The sequence below is a fragment of the Aulonocara sp. 'chitande type north' Nkhata Bay genome, linkage group LG10, assembly GCF_057382095.1.
Source record: "Aulonocara sp. 'chitande type north' Nkhata Bay isolate Kocher_YH1m ecotype deep benthic linkage group LG10, A_spYH_male_GT1.1, whole genome shotgun sequence".
NCBI classification, from domain to species: Eukaryota; Metazoa; Chordata; class Actinopteri; order Cichliformes; family Cichlidae; genus Aulonocara; species Aulonocara sp. 'chitande type north' Nkhata Bay.
Window position 1 is genome coordinate 33,551,474 of NC_141353.1, and position 18,261 is coordinate 33,569,734.

At 42.0% G+C, this 18,261-nt stretch overlaps 2 protein-coding genes across 2 annotated transcripts; one reads left to right on the forward strand and one right to left on the reverse strand.

Annotated features, from left to right (window-relative positions):
• Nucleotides 1-688: 688 nt before the first annotated feature.
• On the forward strand, nt 689-4,240 carry LOC147321251 (claudin-7-A-like). The gene is made up of 4 exons (XM_086309602.1): nt 689-1,179; nt 3,030-3,194; nt 3,290-3,374; nt 3,472-4,240. Exons 1-4 carry the CDS (start codon nt 957-959, stop codon nt 3,638-3,640), a joined length of 642 nt encoding a protein of 213 aa, XP_086165728.1. The 5' UTR covers nt 689-956; the 3' UTR covers nt 3,641-4,240.
• Nucleotides 4,241-6,178: 1,938 nt separating this feature from the next.
• On the reverse strand, nt 6,179-11,877 carry npm1a (nucleophosmin 1a). The gene is made up of 11 exons (XM_086309603.1): nt 11,708-11,877; nt 10,521-10,600; nt 10,184-10,303; nt 9,937-10,030; nt 9,688-9,800; nt 9,503-9,582; nt 8,106-8,163; nt 7,906-8,016; nt 7,675-7,785; nt 7,517-7,591; nt 6,179-7,242 (listed from the first exon to the last, which is right to left on the reverse strand). Exons 1-11 carry the CDS (start codon nt 11,751-11,753, stop codon nt 7,198-7,200), a joined length of 933 nt encoding a protein of 310 aa, XP_086165729.1. The 5' UTR covers nt 11,754-11,877; the 3' UTR covers nt 6,179-7,197.
• Nucleotides 11,878-18,261: the final 6,384 nt, after the last annotated feature.

Below are 18,261 nucleotides of genomic sequence, written 5' to 3' on the forward strand. Positions count from 1 at the left end.
CAACAAACAAAACAAAAACCGAATGGCCCCGTTATAGAAGGCCGAAGCTGCAGACTCTTTCTGGTCAGAAAAATCTGTCTCCAACAGATGCTGTCTGTACAGCTCAGTGGATAGCAATATTTTAATACTGGTTCACAAAAGTACAACTGAAAATGCTGCAAAATGTTGTGGTTGTTACTGTTGATTGGTTTCGCTTACTCAGCGTCTTTCTGTGGTAAGAATTGCGGCACTGTGTTGTTTATCACATTCTCACTATGTCAAGGTTTCTTAAAAATATCTTAATATATATATAGGTGAACATAAAATTAAGTTTTTATTATTATTTTATTATGTGTTAATTTATGATTGTTAATTTATTATAAATAATACAAAACTATTTATCCAGAATCTTCATTTTGACTGTCGAAACAGTTCAATTTAAAAGACCTCACTATTTTACAGCAGTAAAACAATTCCCCGTCTGTCTTTCTGTATTTCTTATCACTGTGTCAAAAGCGGGACAGGAAGTTGTAATATACATATATGTAATGTGTACAGTTTGTTATAAACTATTTATGGGCATATGCGTGGCATCGCAGTGGTCTGGTTCAGGAAACACTTACATCATGAAACTTCAGGTGTCTGCTGCTACGGCAGACGAAACTACGTGCGCGTCCCCGCCCACCTGTGAAACCGCCTAAAAAAGCTCGCTCCCGTTATTCCCTCTCCATTCAAGGTGCGGCAGCCAAGCAGGTGCGTGAGGAATCGTCGAGAAATCATATAGCTGTTGTTTGCTAACTTTATTTTTTAAAGCTAAGGAAAACGTGCCTAGATAGCAAAAGACGAGCCAGTTTTTTTTCTCGCAAGGAAGCAGACTTGTTTTTTTAAAGAAGAGAGAAGTCTGTGTCTTGAGGAGTACCTGAACAGGTGAACAGCGTCCTTTGTTGTTTCAAAGTCAAGTCGGAGAAGAAGTAGAAATGGCTAACTCGGGTCTTCAGATTCTGGGATTCGCCCTGGCTCTTCTGGGCGTGATTGGACTCGTAGTTGGTACAATTATGCCCCAGTGGAAGATGTCTGCCTACGTCGGGGACAACATCATCACTGCGATCTCCATGTACGAAGGACTGTGGATGTCCTGTGCGTTCCAGAGCACAGGTCAAATGCAGTGTAAAGTGTACGACTCCATCCTGCAGCTAAACAGTAAGTAACACGGTTGATGGCTTTTAAATAAGTACGAGCGTCCACATAATTTCTCTCTGTAATGGGCCAAATAGTTTAAAAGTTTAACGGCAGGCTCCGGCTTACTGTGAATACTGCGGCAACTTGTTGTACTGTCATTGTTCCTAAGATAGAAGAGGAAATTTTAATGTCTGGTAGGAAGTGACTTGCAGATTGTGCCTACTTTAAATCTTTCTGTTAACTTTTTGGCGCAGTCTGTAGCTTGGTTCTTGGTTTCCTAGAACTGGTCTAACCGGTTTAATCACTCGTTCTTGAAGTTTCCTGTTTAAACCACCGAGGAAGGCTACACCTGCGCAGAGCAGTTCAGGTTCATAAAGGCTTTTAACGGGCCAAATGTTTAAACTTATCTTCTATTTTACACAAGGGAATGTCTGTGCACACCTTGGCAATGATTACCTATAAACCATTGTATGATAGAGAAACACCCCCCCCCCCCCCCCACCCACATGTGGAGCTTACCTTTCCGTGTGGGAGTTTATTTGACACCATTTACTCATCTATGTCTGAAGGCCATATGCAAAACCTTTCTCTATAGAGCAGAGCCACAAATGTTTCTAACAAACACCGAATGGCAGCTCCTTTTCGACTATATTCCAGGGGAAAAGCAAAAAAAGTGTAGCTGGGTGATGGAGCTGTAAAGTCTAGGTCATTCTTGTTGACCAAAGAGTTCTTCCTGTCGTATTCCAACCATCTTTATGGCTCTTATCTCTTATTATAAATCAGTGGCAAAAGTAGGTTAATAGTAGCAGGGCAGCTTTATTTCCCGTGCTTCAAATTTAGCTGATCGAAGCTGTGCCCTGGGGTCAAACTGCCTGAAAGTCACTGTGGGACAGATCACATAACTTGTAGTTGTGAATAGCTAATTCATTTGATGGTTCATAGACCATTTGTTTCAATGAACAAACACAAACCCATCTGTATCAGGGCTTTTTTTTTTTTTTTTTTTTTGGGTTATTTGTCAAAACATTTGATTACAATATCTGCGGCAGTGCCGTATCACCTCTTCAAACATGAACCCAATCCAACTCTGATAAGTACTGTGTGATTAAACCTGGTGGTTAGATATGGAGCAAGTGAGTAAATAATGGCCTGTTGTTCAGAAATGGATGCTTGAAATTTCTTTACCAACAATGGATACCAAAACTGGGGAAGGAAAAACACGAATTCAGAAGTGCGAACAAGTCGTTTCTGAGCTCGTTGTCTGATTTTTAGTGAAACCCAGATTCTGTCAGATGGTGTGGGTTTTTTTTTTTTTTTTGTTTTTTTTTAATAAACAAAGTGTGCACCTGCTTTAAAATGTGATCTGTTAGTGCCTAAGGTTGGGAGCGTCTTCCTGAAATGAAACCTGAAACCTGGTTAGACCTGTTTCAGACTCTCATGCATGTACTGCCAGGCTCCCAACCCCCCAACCCCTCCCCCTCGAGCTTTGTTAGACTTCCGGGTAGAGCCAGTTTCTGTGTGTCGTTGTTATAGGGAGTGGCAGTGAGACACAAGAGACAGGTCTCTCTGTTGTGTGTTTGTGTCTGTATTTCCACCACCTTCTTCCACATAGAAAATCTAAACACATAAGTCTGCAAATATAAGTGACAGCTTAGTATAGTTACCAATAAATTGCTGCAGGAAAATGCTGCTGTTTTGCTTACTGTTTTCTTTTTACCTCCTTTTAGATTCACGGTAGTAAATCCTACAGCCTGTCACCACACCCTTGTAATCCATGTAACATATTACAGAGTGCTTCATGTTTGTCACATTAACTGATGGTTTAACCCTGGCCCTTGTGGTTTTTTTTTTTTGTTTTTTTTTTAAACCAGGTGCTCTTCAGGCAACCCGCGCCCTCATGATTGTGAGCATTATTGTAACGCTGGCTGGTCTGGGTGTAGCTTGCATGGGGATGAAGTGTACCAACTGTGGCGGAGATGACAAAGTGCGCAAGTCCCGCACTGCAATGGGTGGTGGAATTATTATCTTGATTGGAGGTAAAGAGCAATCTGACTTGGTTGTCTTTAATTTTTATTTATTTATTTTTAAAAGGTTAACAGAGTGAATAATGTTGTTGTGTATTCTGCCACAGCTTTGTGTGCCATTGTTGCCTGCTCTTGGTATGCGAATGACATCATCCGGGCCTTCTACAACCCTTTCACCCCTGTCAACACTAAGTATGTACATTACGATCTCAAACTGACCTTTGTGTACTCTGAATATCGAGTCATCTTGGCATAGTTCATCTGTTTGACTGACTAACTTTTTTTCTAGGTATGAGTTCGGTGCTGCCATCTTCATTGCCTGGGCTGGTGCGTTCCTGACCGTTGTGGGAGGCGGCATTCTGGCAGCAAGCTGTTCAAAAAGCAAAGGGCGTCAAAGTGGACCAAAGTATCCCATCTCCAACCCCAGATCCAGTGGTAGCAACAAGGATTATGTATGAACAGGAACGTTCCTGGTTTGAGGCTGAAGGAACACTTTAACATTTACACTCGTCCAACTAAGAGATTGAAGCATTGCAAAGATGTATCGCAGGAGGTGGAGACCTCACTTTTTATTTTGTATTTTAGTTTCACCAGTACTAACCTGTGATGTTACTCTATTTTATTAAATTCAGTAAAATATTTTAAATGATGGCTGTTTACCTGAGACCAAGATTATTGGCTTTGTTTTGTCTGGATCTGTACCTACTGCTCGCGTGCTTATCTAATGTACACCACACCACCACCCACGTACTATGTCAGTCCTGCCTCATTCTGCCAAAATGCTGTACTGTGACACTGGCAGTAGACCCTTTAGATCAGTTACAGGTTTGGTTCAGTGAACCTCTGCAATGCACTTTGGTGTCTGAAGAGCTTTGGGGCGCGCCAGTTGTAAGCAAATCTCTCCCCCCCCCCCCCAAAAAAAACAAAACAAAAACAACTAAATTCTGGCATGTGGCTGTGTTATCTTGCTGCTGCCATCAGAGTGCCATAACACATGAGGGAGCATAGTGGGTCAAGTTGCCAGCTATGTCAACAATTGGGCAACAAATCCCGCCCCCCCCCCCCCCCCCCCCCCCCCAAAAACAAAAAAACATGTGTGAGGACTGAATGCATAATATTTAACCTGCCATCCAAGATGAGAAGCTCTGTGCTACCAATATTTTGTTTCCCCTGTGTAAACACACAAATCATACAACCACAAACCATTATAGTTTTTTTTTTTTTTTTTTTTTTTTAATCATTTGCAGGAGTGAATTTGGAACTACAAATATGGATTTTTCTAAATTTCTAGTGTTTTGCTGAGAAATGTTGTGACCTTGTCTTTGACTTTCTGTCTTGATTACTGTTGTTTTGTTTTGTCACAATATCTGTTGCATACAATAAATTTTCAGTTTTTAAAAAAGATTTTTTTTGTTTTGTTTTTTTATTTGTAAATTTGTGTTGTGCATTTAAAAATGGAAAGAATTTCTGGCTTTTAGATTTGCGCCATCTCAAAATGAAGACAATGAAAATATGGAGTATTGCAGTGCAGACATATCAGACTCCAATTGCAGATAAATTTCTTATTGAGGAGGCTGAAATCATGAAGGCCACACAGTTCTCCTTCTAAAGGAAAGCCATCTTCCTTCCTTCACACATCATTTAGCTGGCTGCTTTGCTTTGCCTTTAATGCCACCTAGTGGTGTGTATCTCTCTCTATATATCTCTCTATATATAGCTATATCTATATCCTCCTCGCCGTTTATGAGGCTGTAGTGTCTTGCTCATAACCTACTTATACTGGTTTTTCTTAAAAGGGTCAAACCTTTAACGCCTCTCTGCCAGTGTCCCTCACCCTCAAAAAAAGAAACATCTATTGTCTTGTCCTGTAAGATTCAATTCAATTGCTTTTGGTTTATTGTCATATATAACAGTGGCGTTCATGTGGAATCCATTTTGTTTTTAAAGTTGAAAAACATGTCTAAATTCTGAACACCATACATCCCCTACTCTAATCAGCCAGATAGCACTGCTAATCAGAAACGTACCTCGCTGAATTGAAGGGACTTTTACTATACACGTAATAGAAAGCCACATTGATACAGAATACTTATTAAATAAACAGGGTCTCTTGCACGAGGCTTCAGGTGTTATAGGAACAGTTCACCTCACAGAGCTATTTATCCACCTGCATTGTTTGGGCATAGGCATGTGTACCCTTTCTTTAATACATCAGGATCAACCTTGTGGGACTCAAAATGTAAAAAAAAAAGAAATCTATAAACCTTGTTATAAAACAACATTAACTGTACTTCTACTAAACTACATCCACACACCAGAAGAGAGGGAAGCCATCAGTGTTTAAAGCATGACCACAAGCCCATTGTCACACTTCCCTCTGCAGTGTGAGTTGGCAGGTGTGGTTCAGCAAAGAGGTACTTACTGCATGAAACTGCAGTTTTTCCTTAAAAAAAAAACAAAACACCACATCCTGTACCAATTATTTCCATTATAATCAAGGGAAGGCAGATGCTTAACATCTCCCATAACAGGCAGCTTATACGAAGAATCTAAATAACCAGTAAAATATGTACACTTAATGTGGGGGGTGAAGGTTCCCTTTCAAGCGGCACAATCATTCACATGGTAAGCCATTTGCAGGTTGCTGCAGCACATCTGAATATTTGAGTAAAATGTGCTGACACCGGAGGGGTTCTTTATAGTGGTTTGATCAAACAAAATCAAAAGGATCTTGCTTAGAAACGTGGCCAGTGTACACTAAAGTGGCCTTGGCATTTAACAGCATTACAAAGAGAACTTTATAGCCCATCTGCATTTCTGTAAAATGGTTCCTTTGTCAGATGACAAAACGCCTATAAAAAGTTATGTGTTCAAAGGTCACATGGAAACACTTGATTTTGTTGTTTGCCAGTCTCATCGCTTCTGTCAATGAAACACCAAGAGGAATGTTGTAATAACTCAAACCTAATTTTAAACAAACAACAATAACAAAGATACACATTTATTATTTTATTTTATCAATTGAGGGACAGTCTGTTGAAAAGTCGTAAAAACTTGACAGCATGGAATGGTCTTGTGTTTTAACAGGCCTCATGCACTGAGAACAGAATAACCACAGTTGGTCAAACTGCATCTTCAAACTTGATACCAGTAGAAATTTCTATGAAACATTAAACAATTCATTTGCAAATTAACTCACACATACAGTTACTGAGCATGTAACCTTTGGCCGCTGGGCTGTCAGTAGGCATGGCAACACAGAGCAAACGGTTTCACAGAGCTGAAATGTGTTATTACTCCACTTCTAGGTTCGTTGCCCAAACAGATTGGCTGAATCGTTTTCCCCTTGGACGGTAAAAATACATCTCCAACACATTTTGAAGGGAGAGAAATCGCTGTCACAGGATTATGATGCAACAAATCTAAAATTATAATAAAGAAACGACAATGTTCTAGAAAGAGTGACACGTGTTCCTGTTCTTAATTATACTAAACCAAACAAACTTCAGAGTATTTTCAGTATTAGATCCCTGGTGAAGCGTGTATTTGTTTTTAAATTGTGTAATAGGTGTGTTTTAACTGTTTCTTAATAAGAGTATATCAAACTTACTAAAGTGGGGAGAGAAAAAAAAAAAAAAAAAAAAAAAAAAAAAACAAGATGAAGAAACAACATAACATTCTCCACTATCTGGTGCCAGAAATTATAAGTTTAAAACAATGCAAGGATTTATTAAAAAAAAAAAAAAAAAAAACCCCACCAACAACCCCAAAAACAAAAAAACCTAAGCCCTGTGCTCTTACAAAAGGGTGATGGAGGTGGACTATGCACCAGTACTGCACAGCTACCGCCCCTCACTACCTCTCCAATCTCTTCATCCAGGAGGGCAAATTGAAGTGGCCTATACGTAAAGAGCGATTTAAGGACAAGTGTGAGGCACTCAGTTTGGCTTCAGAGGGTTTAAGAGGTGCTAAGGGCATAAACAAGTTATAAAAATAGATAAAACTGCAACGTCTGTTATTCCTTCAATGCCTGCCTCCACTTCCACAGCTCTGCAATGACCTGAGGAGAAAAAAACCCATATATAAACAGCTGACTTAAATTGTTGTCAAAAACAGAGCAGGTTCATGCAACATGGTCTCTCATTTACTGCAACACAACTTCCTCCTTACTTATGATTGGAATATTTGGACTTTGATGCCCCCTAGTGGCATGACAAATAAATGCCAGTACACCGCCTCCATTTAAATCAAATTACGGCCAGTAGCTACATTTTCACAATAATCTAAGAAAGTAAAAATGTTATAATAGCAGGCAATAGAAATTTGTTGTATACCTTGGGCTCTGTGACCTTGTGACCATGTTTCACAAAGTTCTCAAACTTGGGCTGGGCTTTAGGTAACGTTACTCCCTATTAGGAAAAATATAAACAAATGTAATCAATTTGCAATTTTAATCATGCCAAACAGATTCAAAGGACATCCAAGAACAAACCTTTTTCACTGCCTCCATCATCTTGGCTTTGATCTCTGGCACACTCAAAGGTCCTTTAGGAGTTGGTGGGGTTTTGGGAGACTTGTCACCTTTTCCTTTAGGTGTCTTTTCCTACATTGGGCAAAAAAATAAATACAAATAAATTAAAGTCTAGACATTAGAAGTGTTGAATTTAATTTTTAAATATATTTGCCTTTGCTCGCCATTCTTGCTCATGTAAACCATTGTTACCTGGTTTTTGGCTGGAGTGTTCGGTTTTGAACTCTTGCCATTCTGTGCAGGTGCTTTGGGTTTGGATGGCGTCTGTTTGGATGGTATAGATTTGGCTGGAGCTGCCTTGGCCTGTAACAAATGGGCAGCTGTCAGTTGCAGAGTGAGCATGTGTAAATTAAGCTTCAATTTAAAACTCCGCGATAAAGATATCTGCTTGCCTTAACGGGAGATTCTTCTTCCATGCTCTCCTCGTCGTCATCAGCCTCATCATCATCCCTGAAGAAATGAGAAAGATTAAAGCAATAGCAGTTCAACTTTTTTTTCCCCCTCAAATTGACCTCTTGCCTGCAGCAAGGTCAAAGCTTAATTAAAAGCAACAGTGCTCCAAACTGTTGTCCTCACCATCCCAGTAGAGAAATGCAACTTAAAGATGCACACAAGTCATAAGGCACTGTAGCCATTTACTGGAGGGAGGAGTGAGGGAGTGGGCTGTTCGATATAACAATATCGGATGATGATATGAAAACTTCTATATATTCTCTTACATTAAAATAACCACACTATGGATGGACAAGCGACTGCTTTTATGCGTTGTTGTTAGCAACCACGATTGCTCCAACATCCGCTTGTTCCCCCCCCCATAAACCTTTCACAATGAAGGTGAATATCCTGTTGAGATTTTCCAAAATAAACAGAATCCCGTGAAATAGTATGCAGTGTTTACGGCCGAGAAGCTAAAAAGCTGTCAGTTGCTAAAAAACAAACAAAAAAAAAAAAAAAACAAACAAACCTTAGAACAGGCTTTTCCCTGTAGCACAATGTGTAATAAATACTCAAGAAAATTGTGGCCATTTCAACTTATCTAACACTCAACTCCAGGTATATGACACCCAGCTGAAAACATTTCTTGCAAGTCAAGTTGCCCGAGAATCACAGAATTTACAGAAAAAGTAGAATTTTTGTGATATTGTTGTCAGGACGATAAATGTCTTATATCGGGATATGAGATTTTGGTCATATCACACAGCCTTACGAAGGGCCTCTGTAGCATGAACATGGTTTGGTTTTGAAAAGTCTGACATGGACCAGAAAACTTTTTCCCTAGTTTCAAAATAACAGTAACTACTATGCACACTGTCATGGCTACAAATATAACCAGTTTTTAGATGGTGTCCTACAAGTTTTGCTTTTATCATGTTAGGAAGCAACCTCCATTAAGCATTATTTCCACGCTATTAGCAAGTAACAAATGAGCTCTTATAAAACATGACAGAACAAGTGTTCAAAAGCCATCTGACCTTTGCTATAAATTTTATTTTCACAATTTGAGTTGGTTGGGGGAAAAAAAAAAAAAAAAAAAAAAAGGGGTCATTTTCAACAAAAGCCTGCTACACATGCTGGCAGCAAGATGAGCAGAGGTATGTTCTTTTACCAGCAATGCAGTGACGCAAATATGAAATAACGCTTTGCCCAGAGCTGGCCATCTTTAACAACTGATCGCCTACAGTCATCGGCTCTCCAAGAGGCAGGAGGAGGAAAGATGTAAAGCTACCATCTGTTCGCATGAGGACTGCAACTTAAAGACTTCACAGCATTTGTGTGGTCAGACACTCACTCATCCTCCTCATCTTCATCGTCCTCATCGTCATCTTCCTCATCATCATCTTCCTCCTCCACCTCTATTTTCATCTTTTTCTGTGTATGAGATTAAAAGTCAGTCATGTGTTTTACAGTGACAAGTTTACACTTTATACTAAAACCAATTTAAAAAAACAAAAAACAAAACAAAAACAAACAAACCTGAGACTTTGCAGCAGGGGAAGTGGCAGGCCTTTTCTTTGATGTTATGACATCCTCCTCCTCTTCATCGTCATCCTCATCGTCTTCATCAAAAGACTGATCTGCATCCATCACTGCGGGGGCAATTTACAAGGAATTTATAATAATAATAAAAAAAAAAAAAAAAAAAAACTACTCCATCTGCTGTGCTATGAGGAGTCTTGATTGTGTGAGGGTTTTCGCCACATTCTCCGAATTATGAATACTCACTGACAAGGTGCTGTCCACTGATATGGATCGGACCAGAACCTGCCTTCAGGCGAAAAACTGCTGGGGGCGTGATTGTGTAGCCGCCAAGACATGCCTGCAGCAAAACACACAAATAAGCCAGCTGCTGCAAAACTATACAGCGGTTTTTCCTGAGGCAGCACAGAAGCCCCTCAGTGAGGCTAAGGAAGAATAAAGCATAAAATTATTTGGTCGCCAAGGTGTGTTTTCAAGCAGAACGTTTACTTACACTTGGCAAGGTAGAGGGCTTAAGTGAAACCAGAACTGCCTTGACCTTCTGACCCTCTGCGTCCTGCCCTTCTACCTCCACCATATGAAGTTCATCTTTTGTGCTGGGGTCCACACACACCTAAAGACACAACAGAACATTTGATGTTTTGGTGGTGGAAAATTTCAAACTGAAAATGTTAACCAACGATTTGGTATTCACTGTACCACTTGGCTGCATCCTTCTCACACAACCACACGCAATGTGCTCAGTGTGTGGGACACAATGACATTTTGTACACCGTGTCGTAACAGCTTCAAGTATACAGGGATGAACAAACTGCATGAAAGACACGCACCATCCTCAGATCCAGCTGATGCTCCAAGTCATCGTCGTCAGGATTGAAAACCACTTCCTTTCCAGCTTCCAGCACACACCCTGATGAAGAGATTAAAATAAAATTAATTTTAAAAGAATACAAAAGTAGAAAATGAGTAGAACCAATCACTTAGGTGTAAAGCGCTACATATAAGGTGCACACAAGAGGGAGCCCTACAGAACAAGGGGTGAACATTGCCACATGGCAACAGCAGGAATTCCCCTCAAATGAAGGGGAAGAAGTGAAAATCACGTCATCTAAACTTATGCTAAAGTTCTGAAACACCTAGCAAAAGACACGTGCCATGTTAATATTCCAATATGCATCCTCTACAGGTATGACATGTCAATTAACCTTGGTTAAAAGCCAATTGCAGAGCTTTGGATAAGCATCACCAAACTGGAGACAGTCTATTATCAAATTAGAACGATTTGGCTTAGTTTCTGTGTGTGAAAAAGATATTTAGCTCTTGCTCTTTTAGAACCACCTCAGAATTTGCAACATTAAAACAGTACACTGTGACCGTATCTGCTGTTTAAACGATGTCTGAAGTATCCACCCTAAAAGAAGAGGTTAAATTTTAGTTAGTAAGGGGAGCAGAACGACAGATGAAGAATAGAAACACTCTTTAAGATCTGGGGTGGCTTAAAATGCAGTCGCAGGAGGAGCGGTGGGGAGGTCAACGCGGTCCGCGTGTGTTTGAAGCCACGTTGAGACCAATTTCCCCGGCCAGCAGAAAACTGTCAGCTCTAAGAGCTTCAAATGGACAGTTCATCTAAAAAAAAAAAAAGCAAAAAAAAAAAAGCAGGTGCTTCAGTAGAACAGCAGCGCTAACTCTTTGTTTAAAGAAACTGATCAGATATCAACTCCGTTAATAAATCACTGGGGCCGCCATGTTGATAACCAAGCACGTGTGTGGCAGAGTGGTCTGAAGCACAGCAGCTCAGCAAGACTCATTCAACCTCCTGCCACGACTCATAACAACCAACACCACAAGACATTTTAAATGTTTTAAATGCAAACAGGTCCACTGTCTTCGTCTGGAACAAGGCACGTGTAGCTAAGCATGCTACGTGTCATTTTTTCTGTTGCTAATGCCAAAAAACACGAGAACACAGAATATAAAACAACCTCAAGTCACACATAAAACAAAGTTGTGCTCTCACCGTAAAGGAACGTTTGTGGCGCCATTGGTTCATCTAGCCCGTTCATGTTTGAGACGAGGACGCTGACAAACTCCTTATATGCTGTAGAAGAATAACCAAATGGTACCAGCAGCCACTAACTAACGTGCTACAGCGCTCCCGCTCTTCTTCTTTTCTCAATGAGGCACGGAGCGAAAAAATCAGCCCACACCGCCACCTACAGGACCGCTGCACAGAGCGTCTTAAAGCTAGCTCCATTGTTTGTGTTGGAAAAGTGTAAACGCGCATTGACTGTTAGGAATTACGGTCATTTTGAAATACGTCTCAACACTATAGTCCTTCATTTATTTCCCCATGCATACTACAGTCATTTAAGATGTTTTCTTTACATAAACCTTTAATTTTACGATCCCATCAAACCTATTATGTTCTTCTGTCACTGAAAATCTGTCTGTAGGTGTCAGCAGTGTGAAAAAGTCTCGAGCTCTTCCTTATTTCTTTACAGTTTACTTCCAAGTAGCCAGCCTTTCTTGTATTGTTGTCAATTTTATTTATGTAATGCCAAATCACAGCAACAACAAGGTGTTTTATACTGTAATGGAAAGACACTACAATAATAAAGTATTAAAAAGTATTTTTTTATTTGTTAAGCCACTCAACACTGATCTATCAGTCATTCAAGAATGATTGAATTAGGACGCATAACTCAAAGGATGAACCTTGAACCAATTTAAAGAACCAATTTTAAATTGTCTCTTTAAGCATTTTACTAGTAGCCCGTCAAAAAATCACATCACTTGTTTCCCTTTTCTGAGTCAATCTATGAGAAATACCAAAGATAACACAGTTTGAAAGGCATAAAACAATATTTTTGCATCACAAGGTAATCCCTAAAGAGCTTTAGCCAAAAACTTGGCATATTGTGGTATGGTGTGCAGTGTGTCCTTAAAGACATAAAGTGAAGGACAAAATAAGTGGCAGGTCTAGAAAAATAATCTCCTGCACATCGACACTATTTGAAAGTAAAAAGTAGAAAAAGAAATCCAACAAAGGCCTGACACAGGACCTGAGCGATGCATCTAACCGTTCAGTTGATGCTTCATCACTCAGGGAAGTGAAACGGGGATAGCAGTCTCAGGTGTGCCAAGTTACAGAAGAACTGGACTGAAAATCTGTGGCAACAGGTCTTACGGAATGATTGATACAAACCTGAAATTTCACGTGTGGAGACCCAACAGTGACTCTCTACAGCCACATGTAAAACATGATGACGGCTTTGTCATGTTTTGGGCTCGATGCTGGGATCTTGTCAAAATTGATGAAATTAGGAATGCAGAAAAGTACTGTAAGAATCTGATCACCATGAAGAAAGATTAACTCAAATTTTGCGCAGAACTGTACTCATAATATAAATGCCAAGAAGTTGATAGATGGGCAATTTCTTCACCAAAAATCTTTTTTTCTGATTTTCCCCCACAGTTTGAATAGTTGAGCTAAATGAATACAGATGGGTAAGAAGAGAAAAAAAAAAAGCTAATTAACATGACCCAAAGAGCTTCAACTCTGAGGACTTGCAAATGTCATGGCATATGATTCACACAGTTTTCATACTTGTTACGTCCCCACGATGAAGGTCTAGGGGTATGTGTGGACTGGTAACAAATGGGTCCAGAACAGAATGAAAGGAGAACAGACAGAGGTGCTTAGTAAATAAAATAGTTTTTATTATAGATAAAATTAACATAAGGAGCCGGCAACGCTGTTTTACCAATAACACTAGAAAAAGAAAAAGGTTGCAACAACAAAGAACACAACAACCAAACAAACTCCACACCACGAGGAGGCACTTCCAGGGGCCCACCCTGTCACTAGCAGCAGCTAGCTTTACTGCTGCCGAGGCCCACAAGCCCACACTACTCATGTGAAGCAGCTACACTGCAAACTGCTTCCACAACTCCACACTATAGGATCTCTCCCGACACCTTCAACACACAATGTGGGAACACCAGAGAAAAAACACTCTCTCATATCCAGTTCATCCCCAGCTTATATGACCTAGGAGAGGTGATTGCTAACTGGGCCCAGGTGGTAAATGAGGCCAATGAACAGCAGCTGTGTCCTGGGGAGAGAGAAGAGCAAGAGAGAGACAGAGGGGTGGAGCAAGAGAGGAAGAGGCGGAGAGAAAACACCACACCCACACAAGGGCAATTTTAGGAGGCCCAGCTAGGGCCGTAACACCCCCTCCCATAAATACAAACCAGTGGTTTGCCACAGGATGTCCTACACAAATCTTAAATCTATCACCTACCGTGCACCATAATAATGGTTAGGCATACCCTGCCAAATCTGCCAAGACCTTTTTGATGGGTTGAAAACACTGAATCGGGTTGGCTCAAGTCCCTCAACATAGTGTCCCAAGTAACAGCCAGATTTTTTTTGAGCCATCACATATGGAGAACCCAGCGAATAGCTAGAAGGCCTTTCTGAAACACAAAGACACTTCTTCGCTAGCTCATGGCAACAGGCATGCTGGCTAGCCAGAGGTGCAGGTTGGAATGGTTGTGTCACACACAATCTGTCACACTGTAGGTCATCTGGAAGATGGTCAACAGGTGGCAGCTCAGAATTAGTCGACCTCTGACAGTGACCAAAAGACACCACTGAGCAATTATGCTCCAACTGTCGTCTCGGACTGGCAACTTTGTCCGTTTGTGAACCACGATTGACTCCTTTCAAAGCAGAGCCTTTTTGCTTTGAGTGGGCTTTCAAACAGTTAGCAACCAGGTGGCCAGGTTTGTGGCAGAAGAAACAGAGCTTTGTTTTGGCTCTTGAAATCACGCCTGTATCAGCTTTGCTAGCTGGCACACTCCTAGCTCTCGAGACCAACTGTTTCTGTTTGTAGGCCTCACAATTTGCTATCAAATGGCCAGACCTGAAACAGAAGAAAAACTTTCTTTTCACCTTGGGACGGGACACAGGTACCTCGCTCTTTGGGTACGGCACAGCTGGCACATTGCTAACCTTCACTGAGGCATCGCGTTGGTAATGCTTAATGACACTGGTTTTATGGATGAGGGCAAACTCATCAGCCAGTGTTGCAGCCTGCTGTAATGAGGAAACCCTTTGTCCGCTAAGGTGTACTGCGATGCGCTCGGAGACGCAGTTCTTAAATTCCTCTATCAGCATTAATTCACGCATCGACGCCAGGTCTGTAGCTTTGCTGGTGTGAGTACAAGAAAATAATTAGTGTAATATGTGTTAAATTTGTTTAGATCAGAGGAATAGGGAAGGATTTGTTTGTCTGTGTTTTAGTTTGGCTTAGTTGTAGGCCTGAGAGTGTGTAATTGTTTAGAGAGAAATGAATTTATGGATACTGGGGGTCTGCCTGCCATAAAAGGAGACAGGAAGCTACAGTTGGGGGTTGCTGATGCTTATACCTTTAATAAAACTCTTAAGTGTTATACACTTAGAAGTAGGTTTGCAGGAGATTCTCCACATGATCTGTAAATGTAAGACAGCAAGAGGCCAATGGCCCAGTGGATGCAGAGTGGGGGTCTCAGTGTTTGTAATATGTTAACTCTGTTTTCTATGTTGTGTAGAGGAATTGTGTGTAGCTTGGGTGAGATTACTTTTATGACCCCCAGGAAGTCACGTACACAGAGACACACAGTGCTTTGACTGTTATGACGCACCCACACCTACATGCACAGTCACTCACGTGCACTCACATAGACACACGGGTATGCGCACACACAGGCACTCACATGCTCGTGCAGACACACACAGACAGAGTTTCCAGCACACACTGGGGGGTTTTACGATGGGGTCACTTCTACAAAACTGTTTCACAGACAAAGCAGTGAAGGTCTGCAGAGGGACACCGGCCTTGCACGTCTTCCCTTCTAGAAGATGCATGCTTAGATGAAGATGAATAAAGATTTTGTGAAATGACTACTGAGTTCCGGTGCCGTCTCTGGATGCCTGAGGGAAAAAAAAAAAAAAAAAAGAACCGGGGTGAAACTGATTTCTTAACACTGGACACCACCGATCAAAAAGCACACTTTTCTTCCTCGCGAAGTCTCAGTAGGATTGACCTTGTCCCCTTTTTAATCCCCGGAAACGCTACCTATAAGCTTCTGGGACTAGCTCCTAAGCTAGAAGAATGGCACTTTTTAGCTTGTCATAATTCAGACTGTCCTCAGCGGACAATAAGGAACAAACTTCCTGAGCTTCACCTACCAGCTTACATTGTAACAAAATGCCCCACGAATCCCGTGGCCAGTGCAAGGCTGTGGCTATACGCTCAAATGACTCGAAGTAACTGTCGCGGAACACCGGAACCAGACGACTGCTTTTCCCTACATCTGCCTACCGAATGGAGGCAGTTGGAGGAAGGGAAGCCGGCTGGAGTTCCAACTGTTGCAACTTGACAGCTGTCTCCACCTCCACCTCCTTCAATTCAACCTCCCTGGCCCTTGCAAGCTCTGCCTCTAAACGCCTAAGTTACAACTCCTTTAACTGGAACTCCCTTTCACGATCCTCCTTTTCCAACTTAAGACGAGCCAGGCGTACACAGAGCCTAGCATCCTGCTTAGAGCCTACTGATGATTCAATGGAGAGAGGTTCGAAGTGAGGCAGTGTCATCTACTTGTCCTCAGGCAACCCCTGAGCAACAGGCGTAAACACTGATGGAGCTACAGCTTGAGCTGGCACCTGCGGAACAGGCTGAGACGCTACACCATGCTCAGGTGGACTGGCAGACACCGGCAAGGCCACCATCCCTTTCTCCACCAATCCAGACATAAGAGCAGCTTTCAGCTCAGCCTTACGCAGAGCTATGGAGACACAAATGCCATAAATTGCTGCCACCTCATGCAAATCCCTCTTCCTACAGGCGTCCAGCTGGACAAGCGAAGGGTTTGCCTTAAACATGGCAACATCAAAGGTAGCCATTCAAAACTACCTGAGGCTAACAATAACAACAAAGAAGCACCACCTCCAACACACAAATCAAAAACAGGTGGGAAATGTGTGTGACCACAGGTTAACCAATAAATAAAAATACCATCGACCCTGGCAGCACGGTGGCACGGTGGTTAGCATTGTTGCCGCACAGCAAGAAGGTCCTGAGTTCAATTCCAACATCAGGCCAGGGTCTTTCTGTGTGGAGTTTGCATGTTCTCCCCGTGTTTGCGTGGGTTCCCTCCGGGTACTCCGGCTTCCTCCCACCGTCCAAAGACATGCAGCTTGTGGGGATAGGTTAATTGGATAATACAAATTGTCACTAGGTGTGAATGTGAGTGTGAATGGTTGTCTGTTCCTGTGTGTTGGCCCTGCGACAGACTGGCGACCTGTCCAGGGTGTACCCCGCCTTTCGCCCTATGACAGCTGGGATAGGCTCCAGCGCCCCCCGCGACCCTGAAAAGGATAAGCGGAAGCGAATGGATGGATGGACCATCGACCCTCTCCCCAGACCTACCTACTAAAATCTTAGCCTAGTTAGCTTCTGGAGCTTCTGAACTTTAAAGGTTAAGCATCAAGTGCACAAAGCACCGACAAGCCTACCCCCGACAGGGAACTAATCCCCACTTGGGATTACTCCGAAAATAAAAAAGGCAAAATAAAAAAATGAGTGCCTGAAGGAGGAGCTTACGCTCAGCTAGACACCCCCCTGTGCTAACTGGAGAGAGTATAGCAGATACAACACAACTACACAAGCCACCGGCAAACAACACACTACAACCTAACCGCTGTTCCTTCCAGTCATATCCCGGACGAGCCCCCACATTGTTACGTCCCCACGATGAAGGTCTAGGGGTGTGTGTGGACTGGTAACAAATGGGTCCAGAACAGAATGAAAGGAGAACAGACAGAGGTGCTTAGTAAATAAAATAGTTTTTATTATAGATAAAATTAACATAAGGAGCCGGCAACGCTGTTTTACCAATAACACTAGAAAAAGAAAAAGGTTGCAACAACAAAGAACACAACAACCAAACAAACTCCACACCACGAGGAGGCACTTCCAGGGGCCCACTAGCTCACCCTGTCACTAGCAGCAGCTAGCTTTACTGCTGCCGAGGCCCACAAGCCCACACTACTCATGTGAAGCAGCTACACTGCAAACTGCTTCCACAACTCCACACTATAGGATCTCTCCCAACACCTTCGACACACAATGTGGGAACACCAGAGAAAAAACACTCTCTCATACCCAGTTCATCCCCAGCTTATATGACCTAGGAGAGGTGATTGCTAACTGGGCCCAGGTGGTAAATGAGGCCAATGAACAGCAGCTGTGTCCTGGGGAGAGAGAAGAGCAAGAGAGAGACAGAGGGGTGGAGCAAGAGAGGAAGAGGCGGAGAGAAAACACCACACCCACACAAGGGCAGTTTCAGGAGGCCCAGCTAGGGCTGTAACAATACTCATTAAATTTTTCAGTGACTCCTTAGAGCCTGCCCTGTGTTTTTGTGCTCTTCACTCATCTGTTTAGGTTTCTGCTCTAATAATTATTACATTTTTTAATAGCATACAAAAATATAGGCACACCAGTATAAAGTAGCACACCACTCAAA

Coding starts and splice junctions, on each gene's coding strand:
- LOC147321251 (XM_086309602.1), top strand. CDS start 957: ATGGCTAACTCGGGTCTTCAGATTCTGGGATTCGCCCTGGCTCTTCTG. Junction 1,180..3,029: donor CTCCATCCTGCAGCTAAACA/GTAAGTAACACG, acceptor TTTTTAAACCAG/GTGCTCTTCAGGCAACCCGC. Junction 3,375..3,471: donor TTCACCCCTGTCAACACTAA/GTATGTACATTA, acceptor CTTTTTTTCTAG/GTATGAGTTCGGTGCTGCCA.
- npm1a (XM_086309603.1), bottom strand. CDS start 11,753: ATGAACGGGCTAGATGAACCAATGGCGCCACAAACGTTCCTTTACG. Junction 10,304..10,520: donor ATCAGCTGGATCTGAGGATG/GTGCGTGTCTTT, acceptor TTGTGTCTTTAG/GTGTGTGTGGACCCCAGCAC. Junction 7,786..7,905: donor ACACTCCAGCCAAAAACCAG/GTAACAATGGTT, acceptor TGCCCAATGTAG/GAAAAGACACCTAAAGGAAA.